Source organism: Salvelinus fontinalis, chromosome 4 (genome assembly GCF_029448725.1).
Source record: "Salvelinus fontinalis isolate EN_2023a chromosome 4, ASM2944872v1, whole genome shotgun sequence".
NCBI classification, from domain to species: domain Eukaryota; kingdom Metazoa; phylum Chordata; class Actinopteri; order Salmoniformes; family Salmonidae; genus Salvelinus; species Salvelinus fontinalis.
In genome coordinates, this window is record NC_074668.1 from 41,000,165 (window position 1) to 41,026,547 (window position 26,383).

The following is a 26,383-nucleotide window of genomic DNA, read 5'->3' on the forward strand; positions in this document are numbered from 1 at the left end:
GAGGAGGAAAGAAGCTAGCTGTCCTCTGGCTAAACCATGGTGCTACCCTACAGAGTGTTGCTGAGGCTACTGTAGACCTTCATTGTAAAGCAGTGTGTTTTAATCAATTATTTGGTGACGTGAATATATTTAGTATAGTTTTATCTAAAATATGTTTTAGTTTTTAATGTTTCACTATTTTTTATTTTATGAAATTCACTGAGGAGGATGGTCTTCCCCAAAGTTCCAGGAACAAGACCAGAAATGTTGTTGAATTTTAAATAAGTTTTGATGTTTGATACAATTTTTTTTCTTTTACCCCGTTTTCTCCCCAATTTCGTGGTATCCAATTGGTAGTTACAGTCTTGTCTCATCGCTGCAACTCCCGTACGGACTCGGGAGAGGCGAAGGTCGAGAGCCGTGCGTCCTCCCCGAAATACAACCCAACCAAGCCGCGCTGTTTCTTCACACAATGCCCACTTAACCCAGAAGCCAGCCGCACCAATGTGTCGGAGGAAACACTGTGCACCTGGCGACCGTGTCAGCGTGCACTGCACCCGGCCTGCCACAGGAGTCACTAGTGCGTGATGGGAAAAGGACGTCCCTGCCGGCCAAACCCTCCCTTAACCCGGACGACGCTGGGCCAATTGTGCGCCGCCCCATGGGTCTCCCGGTCGCAGCCGGCTGCAACAGAGCCTGGACTCGAACCCAAAATCTCTAGTGGCACAGCTAGCACTGCGATGCAGTGTCTTAGACCACTGCGCCACTCGGGAGGCCCTTTTGATACTATTTTGATATAAAAATGTTGCATGACAATTTCTCCTCCAAATGGAGCACAAAGTGCCTGTCCTGCATGTTTTTGAGATGATCTCGTCTTGACAATAAGTTATTTTATTCATCACATCACATATCCATCTGCATGTGCTAAAGGCCAAACCTGAGACCCTGCCACAGTTGCTTCTGATGACTGAAAATGGGAGGAGAGACAATTCATCCCAAATGGCACAGTATTACCTACAGTTCAAGTCGGAAGTTAACATACAACTTAGCCAAATACATTTAAACTCTGTTTTTCACAATTCCTGACATTTAATCCTAGTCAAAATTTCCTGTCTTAGGTCGGTTAGAATCACCTCTTTATTTTAAGAATGTGAAATGTCAGAATAATAGAGGAGAGAATGATTTATTTCATATTTTATTTCTTTCAACACATTCCCAGTGGGTCAGAAGTTTACATACACTCAATTAGTATTTGGTAGCATTGCCTTTAAATTGTTTAAATTGTGTCAAACATTTCGGGTAGCCTTCTACAAGCTTCCCACAATAAGTTGGGTGAATTTGGCCCATTCCTCCTGACAGAGCTGGTGTAACTGAGTCAGTTTTGTAGGCCTCCTTGCTCACACATGCTTTTTCAGTTCTGCCCACAAATTCATTATAGGATTGAGGTCAGGGCTTTGTGATGGCCACTCCAATACCTTGACTTTGTTGTCCTTAAGCCATTTTGCCACAACTTTGGATGTATGCATGGGTCATTGTCAATTTGGAAGACCCATTTGCAACCAAGCTTTAACTTCCTGACTGATGTCTTGAGATGTGGCTTCAATATATCCACATCATTTTCCATCCACATCATTTTCCATCCTCATGATGCCATCTATTTTGTGACGTGCACCAGTCCCTACTGCAGCAAAGCACCCCCACAACATGATGCTGCCACCCCCGTGCTCCACGGTTGGGATGGTGTTCTTCGGCTTGCAAGCCTCCTCCTTTTTCCTCCAAACATAACGATGGTCATTATGGCCAAACAGTTCTATTTATGTTTCATCAGACCAGAGGACATTTCTCCAAAAAGTCCAATCTTTGTCCCCATGTGCAGTGGCAAACCGTAGTCTGGCTTTTTTATGGCGGTTTTGGAGCAGTGGCTTCTTCCTTGCTGAGCAGCCTTTCAGGTTATGTCGATATAGGACAAATTTTACTGTGGATATAAATACTTTTGTACCTGTTTCCTCCAGCATCTTCACAAGGTCCTTTGCTGTTGTTCTGGGATTGATTTGTACCTTCAGGCGTTCGGGAATTGCTCCCAAGGATGAACCAGACTTGTGAAGGTCTACAATTTTCTCTCTGGGGTCTTGGCTAATTTCTTTGGATTTTTCCCATGATGTCAAGCAACGAGGCATTGAGTTTGAAGGTAGGCCTTGAAATACATCCAAATGTACACCTCCGATTGACTCAAAGGATGTCAATTAGCCTATCAGAAGCTTCTAAAGCCATGACTTAATGTTCTGGAATTTTCCAAGCTGTTTGAAGGCACTGTCAACTTAGTGTACTTAACAAAGTAAATGTCCTAACTGACTTGCCAAAACTATAGTTTGTTAACAAGAAATTTGTGAGTTTTGAGTGGTTGAAAAACGAGTTTTAATGACTCCAACCTAAGTGTATGTTAACTTCCGACTTTAACTGTATATAGTGCGCTACCTTTGACCAGGGCCGATAGGGTTCTGGAATAGGGTGACATTTGGGACACAGGAAATACACTACATGACCAAAAGTATTTGGACACCCCTTCAAATTAGAGGGCTCTGCTATTTCAGGGACACCCGTTGCTGACAGATGTATTAAACCGCACACAGCCATGCAATCTCCATAGACAAACATTGGCAGTAGAATGGCCCGTACTGAAGAGCTCAGTGACTTTCAACGTGGCACCGTCATAGGATGCCACCTTTCCAACAAGTAAGTTCGTCAAATTTGAAGAACTTGACTGGTCTACACAGAGCCCTGACCTCAACCCCATCGAAAAACTTTGGAATGAATTGAAAAGCCGTCTGAGAGCCAGGCCTAATCACCCATCATCAGTGCTCGAACTTTCTAATGCCCGACCTCACAATACAAAAAAAACACAAGTTTTAAACCTCTTGCCACTCAAATCATGCCTCTCCCATAACCCATTATCACCTGACAATACCTCTTCCCACATTGTGTGTTTCCCTCACTTTGATGCACAGACTGTAAAATATATTTTGAAACCAACCGTCCAGACCAAAACCACCCCACCCAGACCAAAATTATTCAGTTCACATGAGACCTGGCATGGCCTGCGGTTGAATCAATCTTTGATCCACCCTTAGCACACTATCTGCCTGTCAGGACGTGCCATGACATAAAAAAGCACCTGGAGCATTTCTAAACTGTCAGTCGGCCCCCGCGTTGTGATCTTTACCACGGGTAGTGAGTAGTGGCCGACTGCAAAGAGACAGCAGAGACCCAACAGGTGCATTGATTTATCCTCTCGAACCAACCAATAAAGGTCATTGTCAACCATTCACATTCTGCGGAGAACAATGTTGTGGACTGAATGGAGCGTGAACAATGTACAGAACAATCTCACTTCAAGACTACTTGCTTTGTTTGCTGTTAAAGCCATTGAGGATTTTGGCATGTGCTAAGACGTTAAGCAGTAGTTACAATAAGTAATAAGAAGTATTTGTATGCAGTGGCAAAACTAGTAGAGTTGCAGGAAATTAGTTCTAAATTTGCAACAATTTCTCTTCGCCACATGGCAAAATGTGTAGAATTGCAAGAAAGGAACTTTTCAACTTCAAAATGTTCTCTCCGCCAGCCATCAAGACGGGTGCCACTAAAATGTTTTGCCAGCGAGGTGTTGTCCAATGTAGTAATCTATTTTCAGTTGGGATTTAAGTTGGGTTTCAGTTTGGTTACAGCCATCTGTTTTACAGCATAGAGTACATAGATGAACCTGGCCTCTGCATACTTCTGCTGTCATGGAGAGAATAATACCGGTCATTTCAGATCAGTTAGCCCCCTGGTACCTCCCACTCTACAAAAACACTCACATGGAGCCCCCTGGTACCACCCACTCTACAAAAACACTCACATGGAGCCCCCTGGTACCACCCACTCTACAAAAACACTCACATGGAGCCCCCTGGTACCACCCACTCTACAAAAACACTCACATGGAGCCCCCTGGTACCACCCACTCTACAAAAACACTCACATGGAGCCCCCTGGTACCACCCACTCTACAAAAACACTCACATGGAGCCCCCTGGTACCACCCACTCTACAGAAACACTCACATGGAGCCCCCTGGTACCACCCACTCTACAAAAACACTCACATGGAGCCCCCTGGTACCACCCACTCTACAAAAACACTCACATAGAGACCCCTGGTACCACCCACTCTACAAAAACACTCACATTGAGACCCCTGGTACCACCCACTCTACAAAAACACTCACATTGAGACCCCTGGTACCACCCACTCTACAAAAACACTCACATAGAGACCCCTGGTACCACCCATTCTACAAAAACACTCACATAGAGACCCCTGGTACCACCCACTCTACAAAAACACTCACATAGAGACCCCTGGTACCACCCACTCTACAAAAACACTCACATGGAGACCCCTGGTACCACCCACTCTACAAAAACACTCACATAGAGACCCCTGGTACCACCCACTCTACAAAAGCACTCACATAGAGACCCCTGGTACCACCCACTCTACAAAAACACTCACATAGTGACCAGGCTGCACACACCACACGTTGTTCTATTGAGGTCTCGCTTTCTGTCTTGCCTCTCACCTGCTAAAAAAAAAACGTCAAATTAGTTGTCCCTCATCTACTTATTTGGTAACTTTAAAAGGGATATATTTGAAAAGATCCTTTCAAAGCAAATTTTAAACAATTCTTTATTTTGACAAATTGAGGTTTTTCCATTGCATACTCACAGTATAAACAATACGGGTATTGTATCATTGTTAGTAAACATCAAAAGCACATGATAGTTCAGCTGTTCCCAGATAATGATGATTCAGCAAATGGATGGATGGAGAGTCAGGGGTTTCTTCAAGTCCCCGAGGAGCTTTTGTTTCATTCTGTGAAGGCTCTGTTCTGTATGCACCCCCAGTCCTCCCTCTATCCCTAGACTCGGACCGCTCTGCTCCGCTCCCAGACCCTCTGCTCCTCATTCTCATGCTCACATTGACACTGTGGCCTGGAGCCTGGCGCCTGGTGTTGGGGTGCCAAGGACTGTTGCGGCTTGCTGGGACCATGGCTCAATGTGGCACATATTCAAGTCTGCTCTGAAGCCCATTGTCTGCATGCTAATGATCTGAAGAGAAACCAGCCCCAACCCCAACGTTTCGTAATTGTATGTTAGTTAAAGGGAAAATATGGCTGTTTTTTTTCCATTTACTGAAAAGTTTCAGATTTGGAGCTACCATGTTTTCTTCAGACAGCGACTAGCCTAAACATAATCCATATACAACATTATGAAGTATCCATACAAACACTGTCAGTCTGTCTCCATTGATTGTTTAGTTTGTGTAATGTATGTTCAACACACTTCTGAAAGAAGTCGAGAAACAAATGTTTGCACTACTGGGTTGCGTCCCAAATGGCTATTCCCACTATATTTGACCTTTCTTTTACCAGGCAAATCAGTTAAGAACAAAGTCTAATTTTCAATGACGGCCTAGTGGCTTAACTGCCTTGTTCAGGGGCAGCACGACAGATTTTTAGCTTGTCAGCTCGGGGATTTGAACTTGCAACCTTCCAGTTACTAGTCCAACGCTCTCACCACTAGGCTACCTGCCACCCCATATATAGTACACTACTTTCGACCAGGGCCTCCATGTCCCTCTCTACCACCCTTCCTGCTTCCCTGACTGGCTGACTACTGTATCTAAAGCAGGACTGTTCCGCTCCTAACGAAGAGTGACAGCACCTGGGATTTGTCTACTCTTATTTTCATTTTCCACCACTTCTTCTCACAACAAGTGCCCTCGTTTCACGTCAGCCGAATCCTCTGGGTTCACACTGGCTCAAGACCTTGCGACCCTGACGTTTGGTGTCGTGTTCTAATGAGTTATGTCCCTGTATCTAGCCAGGCAGCACTGAGACGGCACTGAGTCCACTCCGAGGTCTATGGCAGTCCGTCTCTCATATATAGCAGAGGTACTTTAAAACTGCTGTGGACCACCTTCTATCCATCTGTAACTCTGTTTCTCCAGGAAGCAGCTTTAGTTTAATGAGCTGCTGTCTGTATGCTGCATTGCAGGCAGTCGGTTTAACCTCTCTCTCTCTCTCTGACTTCTGCCGAGCACTTCCTCTAACAGCTGTAGACTCCTGCTGGCTCGGCTCCTCTACTCTTCCTCAGCCATTATTAGCTACGGCTAATGACTAGTTAACACAGTTGGCTTTTACAACACTGTATACGGCCGACCCATCTGCCCTGACGTCACCCAAGCTCTTAAAACTCTAGTAAAACTCTGTCTGTCTAATGTTCCTTTTCTTCTGACTGTAGATGACTTTTCGTATCAGTGTATTATGGAACTGATGCACAAATCCCATGTATGTTCTGTTGCAGTCACAGCATCGATAAACTGAGGGTTGAATTTGATCAAACTAGCTGGTTAATAACACTGTACCTATCTACACCAATAAAATGCATGTTGTTACTTTCATTCTTACCTAGGGTTGCACAATTCCTGGAACTTTCAATAAATTCCCTGGTTTTCCAGAAATCCTGGTTGGAGGGCTCTGGATTTCTTGCTTATTCACTCCTGATTCCGGGATACCTCCAACCGGGAAAACCAGGGAATTTATTGAAAATTCCAGGAATTTTGTAACGTTTACACTCACCACAGTGGATGTGATAGGTACATACACCAAGCACAAGGTTTTCTACCCATGTATACTTGTGTCGAAACCTATTAAGATGCCTAAGTGGTATAAACACTTCACTTATGCCTGACACAATGAGTACTAGTGAACAAAAGTCAACATGAAAATCATTATAATTCTTGGAAATAACCTCTTAATTTCCCCCAGGATAGGGTATGTAACAACACTTAATTAGTGCATCTTGTGAACCTGCTCTTCTTGTTTGACTCATATACTGTATATCCATAACTAATTGTGATGTCTATTGTACATACAGATGGAATAACTGTTACTTCCTGATCTTCTGTAATCTTCATAAGAACTTATTTAAGTACTCTTGAGGTCTAGGGGACGAAAACAACATGTCTTCCCTTATCACCCAGAAGCTGAACCCATCGTGGAGTATCTCTTGGTCTCCGACGTCACATCAGACAGCTGTAAACTGGCCTGGTCAGCGGAAGAGGACCTCTTTGATAGTTTTGTCATTATGATCAATGATACAAACGACGACCTCGCTTCTCCGCAAGAGGTGGTCGTGCCCGGGGAGGAGAGAACAACAGTGCTTACTGAGCTAACTGAGGACACAGAGTACAAAATTGAGCTCTATGGAGTCATTTCGGGACAGCTCTCCAATTCTATTTCCGTGGTGGCAAAAACAGGTACGCAGTATGACATCACACCAGCAATGGCCTAGGGCTACTGGACAGATTATGTTAGGAATGTATTCGTCGCAACGTGTCAGCTTCTTTTCATACTGTAAATTGTATTTTCTCGATGTCTCAATGTGTCCTCCTAAAATAACAGCATGGAAATGGGGTCAATGTTGGGTCAGTGTTGAATATCTTCATCATTGCAGCCATTTTTGTTTGCTAACCTGATAACATTGTGTGATAATATTTGTTCAAGACAGCAATGTGGTAGAATTATAAATAGTTAGCTTTGCAAATTAATTATTAAAACCTGCTTGGGCTGCCTTGTGTGTCTTGTGTCAGCAGCTGTGTGTGATGTGTCTCATCGTGGTTTGTTTACCCAGTTGGACGTGTCTGTTCAGTGCTCACTGTCCTGTCATTGTCTTGTCTGTCAGCACTCTTGAGTGATTCCACTGGAATCATCCAGCAGCCCTCTCATCTTAAACCAGTCCCAGTGTCTGTGAACTAACACACTCTCTGTCTGTCTGTCTGTCTGTCTGTCTGTCTGTCTGTCTGTCTGTCTGTGTCTGTCTGTCTGTCTCACTGTAAACACCATACTCAGCTTCTGATGGCCTCTCATTCACGGGGATCCAGAGAACTGCTCAGGAGATTTACTCATCTATTAATTTGCTCCGTTTTTTTGTCTCTATCTGTCAAGTTGTCTCCAATGTTGTCTTTGGCTGGCTTGCACCAAATGGGTTTGTCTAATTGTCTTTACACTGTAAAGGGAAAGTTGTCTGTCTGTCTGTTGAGTGTCTGAATGGCTCTCTCTCTCTCTCTCTGGCTGTCCCCTGCCCTTCTCTGTGTGTATGGCTTCACTCTCGGGTCCAATGGCCCTGCCGCATGTTTCACTTTAGTGTGTCTGCAATGGGGGCAAGTTAATATCCCATGCAAGATACTGTGGCTCAGTGCTGACGACAGGCGTTGGAAGCCCTGGCCTCTTTGTTTCAGTCTATCTCCTTCTATCTACTTTAACTAGTGGTTCTCAATGCTGGCGGATCTGCTCACACTAAAATAATAGAATAATGTGTGTTTTCTGGGTTATTAATGGATTTAATAGGATCTTTATGGATGTATTAGGGATGGGATCTTCAGGAATGCTTTAGGGATGTGTTTTCCTGTTAAATGTTTTTATTTTTTATTTGTAACCAGTATTATTTTATTTAAAAAATGTGATGAGGCATTATTTGATATCCTAGGATCTGGTATGAATTTCTCTTCACTTAAAAGTCTGTCCACGGCGTCTTTAGCTAACTAGCTACCTGTCTTCTGTTTGTTTGTTGTACTCTCTATCATTTATCCCATGCCAGGACTGGGCACACCCACGGGCATCCGCTTCTCTGAAGTCACTGATACCTCTGCCACCGTACACTGGGCAATCCCCAGAGCTCGAGTGGACAGCTTCCGTGTCACTTATGTCCCTGCTCAGGGAGGTGAGTACATACAGATATACCTATACTAAACGTACCAGTGGAGGCTGCTAAGGGGAGGACGGCGTCAAACACATAGAAACCATTCCGCTCCAGCCATTACCACGAGCCCGTCCTCCCCAATGAAGGCACCACCAACCTCCTGTGATACATACCTATACTGTGCATACGTTGGCTGCAAAACCAGTGGTAAGTCATTTGACACGTTTGGTGTGCTCATATGGCATTCGTTTTTCATTTAATCAATGAAAATAAATAAGGTGTTTTTTGAGTCTCTGTAAAGAGAACTGATCTATCCTGTGGAATCCTATGTTAGTCTCATTCTGCCCTCTAGTGGCTGTTCTGTCTATGTGAGAGGATGTGGCAGTTTGAAAGCAGGGAGTCAACACAACTTCTATGTCAACTGCTCCGCGACTGGTTCACTATTTCCCCTCACTACTTGATGATAATGAAAACACTTTTTGGGAGCACATTCTATGAAGTTCATACGCAAAATGCTTTAGAATGCCTTGCATTATAATACACTTATGATGTGTTATGACACTAACTTTGTATACAGAATCAGACGTCTGACTGACCTTTTGACCGCGTGTGTGTGTGTGTGTGTGTGTGTGTGTGTGTGTGTGTGTGTGTGTGTGTGTGTGTGTGTGTGTGTGTGTGTGTGTGTGTGTGTGTGTGTGTGTGTGTGTGTGTGTGTGTGTGTGTGTGTGTGTGTGTGTGTGTGTGTGTGTGTGTGTGTGTGTGCAGGCGCTCCCAAGACTGTGACAGTGGGTGGAACTGAGACTCAGACCGTGCTGCCAAACCTGACCCCTGGAGTTACCTACCAGGTGTCCGTCATTTCTGTGAAGGGACAGAAGGAGAGTGAGCCAGGCTCCAGCAGCGTCACCACAGGTGAGGTTCACACTTGTTCACAACACAAGGGATGTGTCCCAAATGGCACCATATTCCCTATATAGTGCACTACTTTTGACCAGAACCCTATTTAGGATGCAGACAAGACTTTAGTTTACGTTAACGCAAGACTACATACACATACTTAAGACACTGAGTGTACAAAACATTAAGAACACCTTCCAAATATTGAGTTGCACCCCCTTTTGACCTCAGAACAGCCTCAATTCGTCAGGGCATGGACTACAAGGTGTCGAAAGCGTTCCACAGGGATGCTGGCCCATGTTGACTCCAATGCTTCCCACAGTTGTGTCAAGTTGGCTGAATATCCATTCTTGATGCACACGGCAAACTGTTGAGCGTGGAAAAACGCAGCAGCATTGCAGTTCTTTACACACTCAAACCGGTGCCTAGTGTAACGGATGTGAAATGGCTAGCTAGTTAGCGGGTACGCGCTACTAGCATTTCAATCAGTTACGTCACTTGCTCTGAAACCTAGAAGTAGTGTTGCCCCTTGCTCTGCAAGGGCCGCGGCTTTTGTGGAGCGATCGGTAACGACGCTTCGTGGGTGACTGTTGTTGATGTGTGCAGAGGGTCCCTGGTTCACGCCCGTGTCGGGGCGAGGGGACGGTTTAAAGTTATACTGTTACACTGGCACCTACTACCATACACCGTTTAACGGCAGTTAAATATTTAGTCTTGCCCATTCACCCTCTGAATTGTCTCAAGGCTTAAAAATCCTTCTTTAAGCTGTATCCTCCCCTTCATCTACACTGATTGAAGTGGATTTAACAGGTGACATCAATAAGGCATCATAGTTTCACCTGGAGTCACCTGGTCAGTGTGTCATGGAAAGAGCAGGTGTTCCTAATGTTTTGTACACTCAGAGTACATCCTCACAACAATTATAGGCATGTCTTTGTATGCTCTGCAGAAATGGTTGGATTCATTCAACATTTCTAAACAAAGCATCAAACACTAATGGTGGTAACCCGTCTCTAAAGGCTGAGCGCGTAGACCATTGTGAAAGCTGTTAGTGTGCACAGATGGAGCATGGCTGGGGGTGGATAGGCTTTGTGTTTCCGTTTAACAACAGAACATGTCTCTATCCTTGGGGAGGTATTTGATGTGGTTCTGCTCAGAGTAACCATATTGTTTGTCTGTGTGTGTGTGTGTGTGTGTGTGTGTGTGTGTGTGTGTGTGTGTGTGTGTGTGTGTGTGTGTGTGTGTGTGTGTGTGTGTGTGTGTGTGTGTGTGTGTGTGTGTGTGTGTGTGTGTGTGTGTGTGTGTGTGTGTGTGTGTGTGTGTGCGTGTTCTATGTGACAGCTCTGGACAAGCCCCGTGGTCTAACCGCAGTCAACATCACTGACACTCAGGCTCTGCTCCACTGGCAGCCTGCCATCGCCACTGTAGACGGATATGTCATCACCTACAGCGCAGACACTGGTACAGTATCACAAGCGCACACACACACACACACACCATCTGGATGTACTGTACTGTATATTACAAGGGATTATGGGAGAAAAGGCATTAGGCCTCCCATTGCGTGTGTTGTATGTTCCTTCATTGTTTGGATTTAAGAAGAGATCTAAATCGCCAGATTGCTTTAATCTCCTTGCAGAATATTTTAGACAGATGCTGATCGGGACCTTACTGTATCTGTACAGATACTCTCCTTTACTGTCTCTGTCGGTCTATGTCTGTCTCTGTCTGTCTACAGTATGTCTGTCTCTGTCTCTGTCTGTCTCTGACTTTCACTGTCTGTCTCTGACTGTCACTGTCTCTGTCTAATCTCTGACTGTCTAATCTCTGACTGTCTGTCTCTGACTGTCTCTGTCTAATCTCTGACTGTCTGTCTCTGTCTGTCTCTGACTGTCACTGTCTGTCTGTCTCTGACTGTCACTGTCTGTCTGTCTATCTCTGTAATCTTACTGTATCTGTGTGTTCTGTGTGTGTAGTTTCCCCAGTGATGGAGAGAGTGTCTGGGAACATTGTCGAGTTTGAGATGAGCTCCTTGACCCCTGCCACCCACTACACTGTCAAGGTCTATGCCATGAGAGCGGCTGCTAAGAGCGCCGTCACCACAACTGAGTTCACCACTGGTGAGTGGCCTAAAGGGCCAAGACCTAGAACATTCCCTCCCACACACAAACTCTCACTTTCAAGTCTGCCAGTTGTTTTTTAGGTACTCAGTCTGTTTTTTAGGTACTCAGTTTTTTAGGGACTCAGTCTGAATAGGTACTCAGTCTGAACTATGCTCTCTCTCCCCTAGATGTGGATGCCCCTCAGGACCTGGCAGTCAGTAACATCCAGACAGAGAACGCCATGTTGACTTGGAAGGCCCCACGCGCTGACATCACCGGCTACATCCTCAGCTTCGAGTCAGCTGACGGCACAATCCGGGTGAGTAGTGGTCTGCTGGAACCATAGAAATAGAACCTTTAGAAATATCATCTATTCTATTCCAATAGAATCTATTCTAATCTGGAACCTATTTCTATGGGTGGGGCAACCTTGCATTCTTTCAATTCTAGAATAGATGATTGCTTTGTGGTCATAAGTGGTCATAATGATGCGTCATTGGATTGTAAAAAAATACCTATTGATGAATACGTATTTGAGATCTAGAAAATCACTATATTACAGTGTCTATGTTAGGACAGACACAGTCTCACAGTTTCAGGTAATATGGACACTGTCCCTATCTAAATCCAATGTATTATTAATTTCTGGCGTATATTCTGACTACTGTGTTGCTGTGGTGCTCCTCCAGGAGGTTGTCCTGAGCCCCACAGCCACCTCCTACAACATGGCCCAGCTGAGTGCCTCCACTGAGTACTCCGTCAGACTGCAGGCCATCGCAGGGCCCAAGAGGAGCAGAGTCGTCACCACCGTCTTCACCACCAGTGAGTGTGTCACCACAGTGATGCTGGAGTCTTGTGGTAGCTCTGCCGACTCCGGACCGAACATACCTCCTGGCAATAGGGTTATGGATCCTGCCTTGGCCCCTACTCTCTGTTTTCATCTGGATCTGTCTTCCCGACTGTCCCTGTCCATAAACGCTCAAATATGAAAATATACACTACTGTTCAAAAGTTTGGGCTCATTTAGAAATGCCCTTAAAATAACATCAAATTGATCAGAAATGCAGTGTAGACATTGTTAATGTTGTAAAAGACTATTGTAGCTGGAAACGGCAGATTTGTAATGGAATATCTACATAGGCGTACAGAGGCCCATTATCAGGAGTGATGGTTGCTGATAATGGGCCTCTGTACACCTATGTAGATATTCCATGAAAAATCTGCCATTTCCAGCTACAATAGTAATTTACAACATTAACAATGTCTACACTGTATTTCTGATCAATTTGATGTTATTTTAATGGCCAATTTTTAAAATGTTCATTCAAAAACAAGGGCATTTCTAAGTGACCGTAAAACGTTTGAACAGTAGTGTATGTTTAACAAAAAAGTGTAATGAATAATGAATGTAGATGGTCTCAGGGGATTGTCATTGTCACTGATTGTCACTTGTCACCCTCTGTTCTGTTCACCATCCACTGAGACCATCTCTATTCAATATTCATCTCAAGCGTAGAGTTTGTTGGGCGGATGGAACTGTTTAGTAACTAATCCTCTGAGTGTGTGTGTGTGTGTGTGTGTGTGTGTGTGTGTGTGTGTGTGTGTGTGTGTGTGTGTGTGTGTGTGTGTGTGTGTGTGTGTGTGTGTGTGTGTGTGTGTGTGTGTGTGTGTGTGTGTGTGTGTGTGTGTGTGTGTGTGTGTGCGCGCGTAGTTGGCGTGCTGTACAAACACCCTAGGGACTGCTCCCAGGCCTTGCTGAATGGAGACACTGCTTCTGGTGTTCACACCATCTACCTGGGTGGAGATGAGAGTCAGCCCATACAGGTCTACTGTGACATGGACACGGATGGAGGTGGATGGATTGTAAGTCACCGGCTAGTAAACTGTGCAACCCAACTTGGCAAGACTTCCTATGAAGTGCATACGTATACTACTTTATATCACATCCTTTATCATGCTTTATAATGTGTTATAACACTGACTATATAACCAAAGTCATAAGCGGTTCTAAACCGTGTTGATTCGGATGTATCTAATGTAGTGCAATGGATCGTAGTCCATATGATGTTTGAGTGAGCTGATGTAGTTTGGCCCCGTCCCATGCAGGTGTTTGTCCGACGCCAGAGCGGTAAACTGGAGTTCTTCCGCAACTGGAGGAACTACACTGCTGGCTTTGGTGACACGAACGACGAGTTCTGGCTCGGTATGATCATATTATGGAAACTAGGAGTATCGTGTCAAATGTTTAATCATCTTTAATCTGAAATCTGAAACGTTTTAGATTAGATATGTTTGATCATGCTCCGCAGAGGAAATTCATTTCCACAGTTCCTACATTTACATAAAAAGTCAATCCTATCACCTCGACTTGATATCTTTTTCTCCAAAGGCCTGTCAAACCTCCATAAGATCACAGTAGCAGGACAGTATGAACTCCGTGTGGACCTCAGAGACAAGGGGGATGTAGCCTACGCCCAGTATGACAAGTTCTCTGTCTCTGATCCCCGCAGTCGCTACAAGGTCCACGTTGGAGGCTACAGTGGGACAGCGGGTCAGCCTTCCTTCTCTACAACCATTAGTTACATGTCTGCATCCCAAATAGCACCCTATTCTCTACATGGTGTGCCATTTTTGACCCTATATAGTGCACAAAGTAGTGCACTAAATAGGGCATAGGGTGCCATTTGGGATGCAAACCAAATAGATAAGATAAACTTCAGTTAGAAAGGACTTGACATGGTGTTAGGTGTGAGTATGACGTGAGCATGGATTCAAAACCTCCTTCCTCAAGTCCGATCACTTTCTCTCTGCTGCCCCCTGTAGGTGATTCTATGACCTACCACCATGGTCGCCCGTTCTCAACCTACGACCATGACAATGACATCGCCGTCACAAACTGTGCCCTGTCCTACAAGGGTGCCTTCTGGTATAAGAATTGCCATCGTGTCAACCTTATGGGACGATATGGAGATGACAGTCATAGCAAGGTGAGCGCACATATACTTGAAAATACAAAACTAACAGCAATTTCTACATCCATACTTCTGTAGTACAGTATGAAACTATATACAGAAATGTTTGGATACAAATTGACTATGTAAAGGTAAAGGAGGAACTGCAAGGCATTTGTGTTAATAAAATAAAATGTTCTTCAGGGAGTCAACTGGTTCCATTGGAAAGGCCACGAGCACTCCATTGAGTTTGCTGAGATGAAGATCAGGCCATCCAACTTCAGGAACTTTGAGGGAAGAAGGAAGCGATCGTAAACCAACCGACCAATCCACGCTCCGACCCCTCTCCTCCGCTTCGTGACCCCTGAACCCGTCCTCCATCCTCTGCCCCTGCTGAATCCAGGGTAGCATTCCAAATGGCACCCTATTCCCTATGTAGTGCACTACTTTACGGGCCCTCGTCAAAGGTAGTCCACTACATAGGGAATAGGGTGCCATTTGGGGCACAACCCACACCTTCCCTGCAGCTACCAAAGCCACTGCCAAAAGCCCAGCCACCTCAAATGACACCCCTCCTCCTGCTCACTCACAGAAATAAGCACAGATTCAGTCAAATTCACTACAAATTCCACTATCCAACCCCACCTGATACAAAATGGTTGTGTGCAGTATAAATACTGTCAAAGCCAAATTGATGTGAAAAAAAAAAAGAACTCCACCAACCAACCCCACGCTGATTAAACACGCACCAAAGAGAGCTTAATCTATGAAACCCGAGTGTAAAGCATTTCTTTCTTTCTTCTCACTCTCACAATGTTACAGCACTAAGCGGAGGGGTGCATTTGAGTCTGGTATGGCATGGCACATTAACATGTAGAATACGGATGTTTTCTGCCTCTACAGTGTGTCCATCTCCTCCAGCCACAGTAGCTTGTTCATTAGGGTGTTTGCAGAGAGGGCATGGCTGTCTACATACATGTGGTCTTGTTTTAGTGTCAGGGCCTCTTCAATAATACTGGTAACCTCTAAACTGGATTATAGAAATGATATTCTTTGAATAACCCAACACCCAACAAAAGCACATACTGTCCAGTGTGTACATTCAATTCCATCATCCGGATTGTAGTGATGTTATTGATCTCCTGGATTGAAGTGAGATTATTGATCAAAAAAGGATTTTCTTCGTAAACCGCACGACTTGTTCAAATGTCAACTGTCTATGTCAAATGGAGCGAGATCACGTAGAAAGCTCACAGAGAAAGTCCTATCTTGTCATTCATTAGTCTATGTGTGACTCGTCCTTTGTCACTTGTTCTCTCCATCATCCGAAATCCCCTTTTCACCTCAACCTGCAAACTGTCATCTGAAATGATATGGGCAAAATAAATGACATTCTGAATATAGATCATCTGCTGCATCACCGCACAGACATATGTGAATGACATGACGTGTTTCCATTGGTTGTGTGGGTCATGCAAGTGCTGTGCAATTGTTTCTTACACATTTACCTGAGCTAGTACTATTTGTTCCTCCAGCTATCATGCATTAGCTACAGGATCCAGAGAAAAAAGTCAATGTGTTTGATTTGTTTTATTTCCTTTATAAATCCAAGGCAGGACCTATTATTCAATATATAATGAAATGGTGGGTGATTGTTACATTTTTGCAAAATGTGAAATACATATGTGGATACATATATGTATGCAACAAGAGTCAGAGGGGAATATTGTATTGAAATACAAAATATATTGATGCTGAAAATAGTTTAATGGCCAATTCCAATTGACATTGTAAGGTCACAATGTTCACTTTGCTGAGAAACATCTATTTGGGCACACCAACATTAACTAAGGAGAAGTTTAGTTAAGAGGGGAATATTGTGTTGAAATACAAAATATATTGACGCTGAAAATAGGTTAATGGCAAATTCCAACTGACATTGTAAGGTCACAATGTTCACTTTGCTGAGAAACATATATTTGGGCACACCAAAATTAACTAAAGGGAAGTTGTTCTTATTCTGTCTTGTTCTCCCCCCCCCCCCCCCCCCCCCCCTCCCCCTCCCCATGCCCGGAGACGAACCACTGACCCCCGTCCCTTGAATACCTGTGTAAATGAAACGTTTCTGTGCTTCTGTGGTTTAACATTTTTTTTTTGGTTTATAACTGGGTGAACAACAGGTGTTTCTCTGTAACACGTATTACAATAAAACAAAGTTTGTTTAAAAATGACGAGTCTTCAATCTTGTCTAAAGCAAAACATTTTAACTAATTTAAGACGCCGATCAGTTACCGCAATAAATGTGTTTTTACCTTTGATATTTCGAGTTGGCTCGTCATTAGCTCTTCGACGCACTCACGTGAAGGAGCCATATAGTCTCTATATAGCCTATTTTAGAGGCTATTTATAGCACTAAGAATGCACACCTCATAATTATAATGAGATTATATTTTTATGGTAGCGTGTAGGCCTATCGATCACATGTATTGATCAATGCCACGTGAAGGGGGCACTAGCGCAACAAAGCACCTCTGTTATGATACTGATGGTTTGCGGAGACTGGTAGTTTGTACGGTGTTGGCTACCCGTATAGCGCCATCTAGTTGTCACTTCGGGGAAAACAGTTGTTGACAGCTGTAGCGTTGTAACTAACCCGTTTCCTAACCGTAAACTTATTAACCTAATCTGCTACATTAGTTATCGTAACCTACTATGTAAACAAACCACCAGTGCTGAAAAAACGTTAGTATCACCACCACCGGGCATTCCAGTATGACCCGTATGCTGTTTAGTAGTCAGAGCTTTTAAGGAGCTCTGAGTCAGACGGAAACTATTTTCCTGGTTGCTCTTTGGCCTGGGAGTGGCAACATGAAATCGTAGCAAGGAAATGATGCAAGCTTGATGTTGTCGCCACCGTGAATGCTTTTCTTTTGGTGCTTCGGAATACAGAAACAGTAACCTAGGAATTAATATGTTTAGGAATTAAAATAAAATACACTCGAGATACCGATTGTATATGATTACTTTACAATGTTTAAAACGTCTTACTGGAGGTTAGTGAAGTTCTTTATCATTGCAGGTGTACTCACATTTGTTGTTAATATCTTACTGAACAAAAAAGCTCAGCCAAAGATGGATTTATCAACACCAATTCTTCTGTCTCGGGAACTTTACAAGGTGATTTCCCCAGAGACCTACAAATACGTTCTCAACCATGTATCTGTGTGTAAGGAAAGAAGCCCGTTTCTGGTGCTAATGGTTCCAGTGGCACCCGATGATGGGTTGTCCAGGGATGCTATCAGAAAGACATGGGGCAGACCAGGCCTCATCTCTAATGTGGATATCCTCACTCTGTTCTATGTGGGCCTGCCCAAGGAGGGACAAAGCTCCCACATTCAACAGGACCTGGAGAAGGAGAGCAAAGAACACGCTGACATCATCCAAATGGACTTCCTGGACAGCTACCACAACCTGACCATCAAGTCCATGATGATCATGGACTGGCTCGCCACCCACTGTCAGGGTGCCTCTTATGCGATGAAGGTGGACACAGACATTTTCGTCAACGTGTTCTACCTGGTCAATAAGCTGTTAGTTGAAGGTGGCCCTCTCAGGCATAAGTACATCACAGGCTCAGTCATCAGTGACGGCAGGCCTCGTAGGGATAAGAAGAGTAAGTGGCATCTGTCTGAGGACATTTACCCTGAAGACACGTTCCCCCCATATGTCTCTGGAGCAGGGTATGTCTTCTCTATTGACCTGGCCAACAGGATTTCATGGGCATCCAGGTTTGTGAGACCCATTCCCCTGGAGGATGTCTATGTGGGGTTGTGTCTCAGGGTACTAGGGGTCCGGCCTGTGTACTCTCAAACACTGCTTCCTCCCAGGAACTTGTTTGAGATCAAACGGTTGAATTATGAGACGTGTACTTTTGCCACGCGGGTCATTGTCACTGGATTTAAACCACATGAGCTGCTGGACATTTGGGGTGACTTTCAGAAAAGCCATCTCACCTGCTGATGTCTCAATTTAGTCTTTCTTATGCACTAAAAGGAATAACTAGCCCTCAAATGAATGTGTATGTTTCTTTGTTTTCTCCAGTGGTGGAAAAAGTACCCAATTGTGCTCCTTGAGTTAAAGTCTAAAAGTATTTGGTTCTAAATATACTTAAGTATTCAAAGTAAAAGTATAAATATTTTGCAAATTCCTTATATTAAGCAAAGCAGACGGCTCCATTTTTTTGTTTTTCAAATTTACAGATAGCCATGGGCACACTCCAACACTCAGATATAGTTTACAAATTTTGCATTTGTGTTTAGTGAGTCAGCCAGATCAGAGGCAGTAGGGATGACCGCTTGTTATCTTGATAAGTGCGGGAATTGAACCATGTTCCTGTCCTGCTAAGCATTCAAAATGTAACGAGTACTTTGGGTATCAGGGAAAATTCATGAAGTAAAAAGTACATTATTTTCTTTAGGAATGTAGTGAAGTAAAAGTTGTAAAAAAAAAAAATAGAAAAGATACCCCAAAAAACTACTCAAGTAGTACTTAGAAATATTTTTACTTAAGTACTTTACACCACTGGTTTTCTCTGATATTACAACTAGTGGAGGCAATGTTCTTTGATGTCATACACAATATCTTGAACTTGTCTGGTGTTTGTTGGCAAAATTATAAGCTAAAATGAGGTGAAAGGTTTATTATCGACCTTTAATACTAAAGCAGTTGAAATAAAATTAGATGTAATCATTCCAAACGTAAGCAAAGATCTGCAGTTACACTTGATAAACAGCTGGTGGCATAGTTCACCCACTATCCTATTATAATGACGTGGAAGAGAACAGATCAGCGTCACAGTGCAATGGCGTGTGGTGTCATGGCCAGAGTATCATTACAAGTCACATATGTTATTTAATCATGTCTATTGAAGTGCCTTCTGATCATAGAACATATTTAATCTGTCCAACTACTACCTCAGGAAATGTATTCCACATTATCTACAATGCATTTTTATCCTCTGCACTGAATAGTGTCATTGAACAAGTAGGCCATACTCCAAATTCACCTGACTATCTTTAATGCAATGTAATTTAACTGAGGAAAATGTATATATTTATGTCTTTATTTAGTTATTTGATGTTATAGTATAGTAATCCATATCATCATAACGAAGTGCTTGTTGGCGGTGGCTGTTACATAATTGCTTTGGGAAAATAGTCAAGTTAACAGAGGAATGAAGATGTCCTCAGATGCTGTGTAATCACAGGGTGGATGAATGGTAAAGCTATGATATAATGATAGAATCTCCCTGCAGCAGAAGAGAGATGTCTTAGTGAGCGGGATCAAAAATAGGCGGATGATTCATGAACATTAGAGCCGGCAGCCCGCTTCTCTCAGCCAGCCTGCAGCAGATGGTTGTAGGACCAGTCACACTAACCATAGCACCATACGACAGTGACAAACAACAAGTTCCAGCCTTTCGTTGTTATGCTACTTTACCTCTTTTGTATTTATTTGGTTCCCACACTTTGGTGCACTCAAGCCTGTAAACAACCTTGTTCCTCTTTACCGGCTCCAATGTTATCTTCATGCAAACTCTGTTTGACATCACAATGTTCCTAGAAATATAGCTGGTTCAGTTACAGGGACTGTCTATGTCAACACTGTGTAAAATTATAATATATTAAAGACTTAGCTAGAATAATGTCTATGTCTTCAATACTGCATCATTTTACAGATTGTTATATTGTGTTATGGGGGGAGGATTCTGACGCGGGCTAAGCACGTGTAAATGGAACGTAATTCCCTTTTATGAACTTTTCTCTCTATGCGTATTCTGACCTTGAACTTAAGCATGAGAATAGCATGCTATTCACCCGCTATTCGTTGGCAGTGCATATCAAATAAATGAAGGTGTGGTGGAGGTGTGTCTACAGATACACCGTATTCTGACCTTGATTTAATTCCCTCATAAATCCAGCACCTTAACACGATGAAACGTTGAATAAGGTCGAGCAACCTGTCACTTCCAAGTGGAACAACATAAAAGTATATTATACTAGATTTTTTCCAATAGAAATAACACCATTTGGGCTCCTGAGTGGCACAGCGGTCTAAGGCACTGCATTGCATGTAGTAGTGTTAGAGGTGTTACTACAGTCCCGGGTTCATTTTCCGGGATGTGCTACAACCGGCTGTGGTCGGAAGTCCCATAGGACGGTGCACAATTGGCCCAGGGTCGTCCGGGTTAGGGGAGGGTTTGGTCGGTGGGGTTTTACTTGGCTCATTGCGCTCTAGCGACTCCTTGTGGTGGGCCGAGTGCCTGCCGGATGCCAGATGAACGGTGTTTCCTCTGTCACGTTGGTGCGGCTGGCTTCTGGGCGTTAGGCGGGTCATGTTTCAGAGGACGCATGACTCCACCTTCGCCTCTCAAGCCCGTTGGGGAGTTGCAGCGATGAGCCAAGATCGAAAAATTGGGGAGAAAAGGGGGCTAAAATACAAACCATTTACGAAATAACATCATTCTCCATGCACTATAATTTACAAATTGATAAGAGCTAGGTAAATGAGTTAAACGGATTAGGGGATTGTATATATCAATTACCATTATTTTATATATATTTTACTTTTTGATCGCTGGAGACAAATGTGAAACCAGTCATATGGTAGCAAACTGAAGCATATCAACACTTTTCCACAGTGAAGTTTATGAAATGCTGGCCTTATAATTTGGGATGAAATTTGGGGGCCCAAGCTATAGGCTTCTGAAGCCATGGAGGTGGTATACCGGGAAACCAACGGAGTTGAAGATTTCTAGAAGGTTTTAATTAAATGCCCAGACTTTTCACTGTATTTCTTTTACAATTTGTATTGTTAAATATTAGCCACTATCGGTAGCCACGCTCAGTTATACTCACGTACATTTATAATTGTCACTAACTTTATTTGTTTGTCTCCTTACATTTTGCATCATTCCATTACATCGTTAGGTTACCTTTCTTTCCTCTGTCGCGTTCATGTGGTTGTTCCTGAGGATCGCAAGCAATAGTGGATCATATTAGGCTGACGTTTTACAAGTTGTGCATTAATGTAGCCTATTTGAATCATTATGGAACGCAGGCCAGACATAGCAGTTTAAACCTAGACCCTGACACACACATCACAGTTTCATGATAAGTGAAGGTTATCAGTGTAGAGTTATAGGACTACTATTCAACCCTTATTGTACACTTTTCTCCCCTTCCAATATGTCATGGATGGAACAATTGAATATGGCAACTTTCGGGATAAATGAAACCACTGTATTTTTGATTCACCAATATATTTTGTGCAAGGGCTGGTCCATTTTTAGCCTAGTGGGCCTATCTAACTTGTTTATATTGCGCAAAATTATCATTATCTGGCTAATAATGGGGGCCACAAGGAATATTTTTTTGCCAGTGGGTTAGAAATGCCAAGGCCGATTTTTGGTCACAGTCTACTCCTAATTTTGTGCTTGAAGGCTTTCCAAACCTGTTTGAAAACTTTACCTAAACACTTTCCTAACCCTAAATAATATACAAGATCAGAGTATTTTTGTATCTATATATTGGTGCTGAAAGGAGATGAATATGCATGTATTTACATGGCCTTCGTTCATTGATCCCTAATATTCTGAACCGTTCCATACACAACATGACCAAAAGTATGTGGACACCTGCTTGTCGAACATCTCTTTCCAAAATCATGGGCATTAATATGGAGTTGGTCCTCCTTTTACTGCTATAACAGCCTCCCCTCTTCTGGGAAGGCTTTCCACTAGATGCTGGAACATTGCTGCGGGGACTTGCTTCCATTCAGCCACAAGAGCATTAGTGAGGTTGGGTACTAATGGTGGGCGATTAAGCCTGGCTGGCAGTCAGCATTCCAAATCATCCCAAAGGTATTCGATGGGGTTGAGGTCAGGGCTCTGTGCAGACCAGTCAAGTTCTTCCACACCGATCTCGACAAACCATTTATGTATTGACCTCGCTTTGTACACGGGGACATTGTCATGCTTAAACAGGAATGGGCCTTCCCCAAACTGTTGTCACAAAGTTGGAAGCACAGAATCATCTAGAATGTCACTGTATGGTGTAGTGTTAAGTTTTCCCTTTACTAGAAATAAGGGGCCTAGCCCGAACCATGAAAAACAGTCCCAGACCATTATTCCTCCTCCACCGAACTTTACAGTTGGCACTATGCATTCGGGCGGGTAGTGTTCTCCTGGCATCTGCCAATCCCAGATCTGTCCATCGGACTGCCAGATGGTGAAGCGTGATTCATCACTCCAGAGAACTCACTTCCACTGCTCCAGAGTCCAATGGTGCCGAGCTTTACACTACTCTAGCCGACGCTTGGCATTGCACATGGTGACCTAAGGCTTGTGTGCGGCTGCTCGGCCATGGAAACCCATTTCATGAAGCTCCCAACAAACAGTTATTGTGCTAACATCGCTTCCTAGATGTTTCCACTTCACATAAACAGCACTTACATTTGACTGGGGCAACTCTAGCATTACAGAAATTTGACAGAAAGTCACTGAGCTCTTCAGTAAAGCCATTCTACTGCCAATGTTTTCCTATGAAGATTGCATGGCTGTGTGCTCGATTTTATACACCTGTCAGCAACAGGTCTGGTTGAAATAGCCAAATCCTCTAATTTGAAGGGGTGCCCACATACTTTTGTATATATAGTGTAATTTAGTGCGTCAAGAACATTCTAATTAATGATACACCAAATTTAAAGGGATAGATTTAGATACAGTAAATGTTCTGAAAACACTATTGAATGAAAACTCCATGTGAAAATGTGTTGGCTAGCAAGTGGGTGGGTTTTCAGTGGTTGAACAAAATGTATTCAGCGCGCAAAAGGGAATCACGCTGCAAAGCCAAATATGTAGCTGCATAAGGTAGCCTACTATAAGTCTGAATACCAACTACTGAGAAGTGGATAGGAAAGGCTGCACAGGAAATGCATACATTTCATAAATCTGAATTGGCCACAGAAGTTTAAAAAAACATTATCTTCTATTGTAACTGATTTCATAATGTAGTTTCACGCTTCTTATTGTAGCGTGGGTGGAGACTGAGTTGAGCCATATCAACCGACGTAATGGAAGTTGGTTCCTAAGACAAACCATCAAACATGTATTTCATCGAGTTTGTTTCACCCCCCGTAGCCATACCGCTTTCAGACTGTGAACCTTGCATGACGCGAGTGCGTTGGTTGGAGACTGAAGAGCCGCACACCCTACACGGAAACAGTGAAGCGCGCCCAGAATTCGGTGCCCAATATAGTATATCCTGTGTAGAATAGAATCAAGACATTTCTGGGAGAGCACATTACTTGCCTTTATTAACGAAGTGGACTGTTATAACCATGTAAGTAGGCTAGAATTTATACCGATCAAGTATGTGTATGTCGTAAATAGATGTATCAAAGGTTGGAGTTGTAGCCTAAAGTTGCCCTTCTTTTTCTAAAAACAACATATCATTGATTGATTAAATACTTGGAAGATTAGGCTGCATACCACTAAGGCATAGAAAATAACCTCGATGATGACTGGGCAAATGGCTGGCTCCTATTCAAAAATCGAATCAAATTTTTTAAAGATTTGTCATATCAGCCTACTGTACTTTGCTTTTGTAATCTTGCTTTTAATTGTAATATTTTATTAGATAGGGTAGTTTGGGGCAACTAGCCCTCTGGGTAACCCCCCTGTAATTCTCACAGAAACCCACCTTGTGTCACCAATCTTTCGTAACACTTTCCCCTGACTGCCACAACTCTTTCTCAATTAAAAATGTCATCGTTCTCATCTACATTTTTTAAGTCACTCCAACAAAACGATTTTAAGGTAAATGCATCTAGTATTTTGTCATTTAGAAAAGGTTATATATATACAGTATATAAGCTAATGATCTATACACTCCACATTTTGTTGTGTTAAAGCCTGAATTTAAAATGGATTCAATTGAGATTTTGTGTCACTGATCTACACACAATACCCCATACTGTGAAAGTGGAACTATGTTTTTAGAAAAGCTGAAATGTATTCAGTCAATAACTATTCAAACATTTTGTTATGGCAAGGCTAAATAAGTTCAGGGGTGGGCTTTACAAGTCACATAATAGGTTGCATGCAGTCACTCGGCATACCATAATAGTGGTTAATTAAGAGTCTGTAGACGGTCCTGTGCGTCAATATAATGAACATAATATTAAAAGTCCCCATCAGAATTTATAAATTTGCATGGCCTGCGCCTCAATCAACCGCATCTGCCCATGTCACCATTCCACATCTGCGGTGGAAAGTGACAGAGCTACAGCAACTGTTTGTCAGACCAGGAGACATCTCCGAAATTGGTCTTCTCACGAAAACGTCTGTAGCATCCGAACAGTTTGGCCACTCTATGGAAAGATGAGACTTTCGCGAACACGATGGTGTACTCCGTTTTGCTCTATGACCTTTAAAAATGTCACGGGACTCATATTTCCAAATGAATGGGAATATGGAGGTAGTTTTGTGCCAACAAAATAAGGGGTTAAATATGTGTCACCCAAAAAGTATTTCCTGAGCTTTCATATATCTCATAGATGCAGGACACACACTGCAAAACCTTATTCCTCATTATACATTTTTTGGGACTGTATTTCTTTGCCGTTTATGAATGTGTTTATCAATCTGTTTTTATGGGCTACAGTAGTAAAGGCCAAATTCAATATTTTATCCAATAATTAGTGAATATTTTTTTATATATCTAAAGGTCCTAAAATTCAAAATCAAATAGTTAAATGATCCATGGTATGACCATTTTAAAACAATTCCATATGTTAGCTCAGTAGAACATGATTTTTAGATGACTACCCCATCTCTGTACCCTACACATACAATTATCTGCTCTGTCGAGCAGTAAATTCAAGCACATATTCAACCACAAAGACCAGGGAGATTTTACAATAGTTCTCAAAGAAGGGCACCTATTGGTAGATGGTTACAAATAAAAAGCATACATTGAATATCCCATTGGGCATGGTGGGGGTGGCAGGTAGCCTAGTGGTTAGAGCATTGGGCCAGTAACCGAAAGGTTGCTAGATCGAATCCCCAAGCTGACGAGGTAAACATCTGTTGTTCTCCCCCTGAACAAGGCAGTTAACCCACTGTTCCTAGGCAGTAATTGTAAATAAGAATTTGTTCTTAACTGACTTGCCTAGTTAAATAAAGGTTACATACATTTTTTAAATGATGCCGTTATTAATGAAACTTTGGATTGTGTATCAATACACCCAGTCACTACAAAGATACAGGCACCCTTCCTAACTCAGTTGCCGGAGAGGAAGGAAACTGCTCAGAGATTTCACCATGAGGCCAATGGTGATTTAAAACAGTTACAGAGTTTAATGTGATCGGAGATAACTGAGGATTGATCAACTACATTGTAGTTACTCCACAATATTAACATAAATTACAGACTGAAAATAAGGAAATCTGTACAGAATAAAATTATTCCAAAACATCCTGTTTGCAATAAGGCAAAAAATTTGAAAATAATGTATTATTTTTCCTGAATACAAAGTGTTGTATTTGCGGCAAATCCGACACAACACATCACCGAGTACCACTCTTCACATTTTC

At 42.9% G+C, this 26,383-nt stretch overlaps 3 protein-coding genes across 6 annotated transcripts in view; all 3 read left to right on the forward strand.

Annotated features, from left to right (window-relative positions):
* LOC129853774 (tenascin-like) overlaps positions 1 to 17,045 on the forward strand; it is a 118,186-nt gene extending 101,141 nt beyond the window's left edge. For 2 of the 3 annotated variants that reach the window (XM_055920163.1, XM_055920162.1), the window contains exons 11-22: positions 7,063 to 7,338; positions 8,679 to 8,801; positions 9,546 to 9,689; positions 11,016 to 11,135; positions 11,651 to 11,794; positions 11,965 to 12,095; positions 12,466 to 12,598; positions 13,488 to 13,639; positions 13,883 to 13,979; positions 14,166 to 14,327; positions 14,600 to 14,763; positions 14,932 to 17,045. In XM_055920163.1, coding sequence (XP_055776138.1) covers positions 7,063 to 7,338; positions 8,679 to 8,801; positions 9,546 to 9,689; positions 11,016 to 11,135; positions 11,651 to 11,794; positions 11,965 to 12,095; positions 12,466 to 12,598; positions 13,488 to 13,639; positions 13,883 to 13,979; positions 14,166 to 14,327; positions 14,600 to 14,763; positions 14,932 to 15,042 — 1,757 coding nt within the window. In that variant the 3' untranslated portion in view covers positions 15,043 to 17,045. The remainder of the gene's footprint in view (positions 1 to 7,062; positions 7,339 to 8,678; positions 8,802 to 9,545; positions 9,690 to 11,015; positions 11,136 to 11,650; positions 11,795 to 11,964; positions 12,096 to 12,465; positions 12,599 to 13,487; positions 13,640 to 13,882; positions 13,980 to 14,165; positions 14,328 to 14,599; positions 14,764 to 14,931) is intronic. The other variant, XM_055920164.1, reaches the window with a different exon arrangement.
* A 310-nt stretch (positions 17,046 to 17,355) lies between these two features.
* On the forward strand, positions 17,356 to 20,431 carry b3galt8 (beta-1,3-galactosyltransferase 8). The gene has a single exon (XM_055920174.1). It carries the CDS (start codon positions 17,758 to 17,760, stop codon positions 18,745 to 18,747), a length of 990 nt encoding a protein of 329 aa, XP_055776149.1. The 5' UTR covers positions 17,356 to 17,757; the 3' UTR covers positions 18,748 to 20,431.
* Positions 20,432 to 23,792: 3,361 nt separating this feature from the next.
* The window catches only part of LOC129853778 (dual specificity testis-specific protein kinase 2-like), a 28,761-nt gene continuing 26,170 nt past the window's right edge, over positions 23,793 to 26,383 (forward strand). The window contains exon 1 of one of the 2 annotated variants that reach the window (XM_055920173.1): positions 23,793 to 24,128. The gene's annotated coding sequence lies outside the window, so the exon portion shown is untranslated. The remainder of the gene's footprint in view (positions 24,129 to 26,383) is intronic. The other variant, XM_055920172.1, reaches the window with a different exon arrangement.

Bases quoted from the DNA above. Each gene is read 5' to 3' on its own strand.
- b3galt8 (XM_055920174.1), top strand. From the start codon at position 17,758: ATGTTTAAAACGTCTTACTGGAGGTTAGTGAAGTTCTTTATCATTGCA.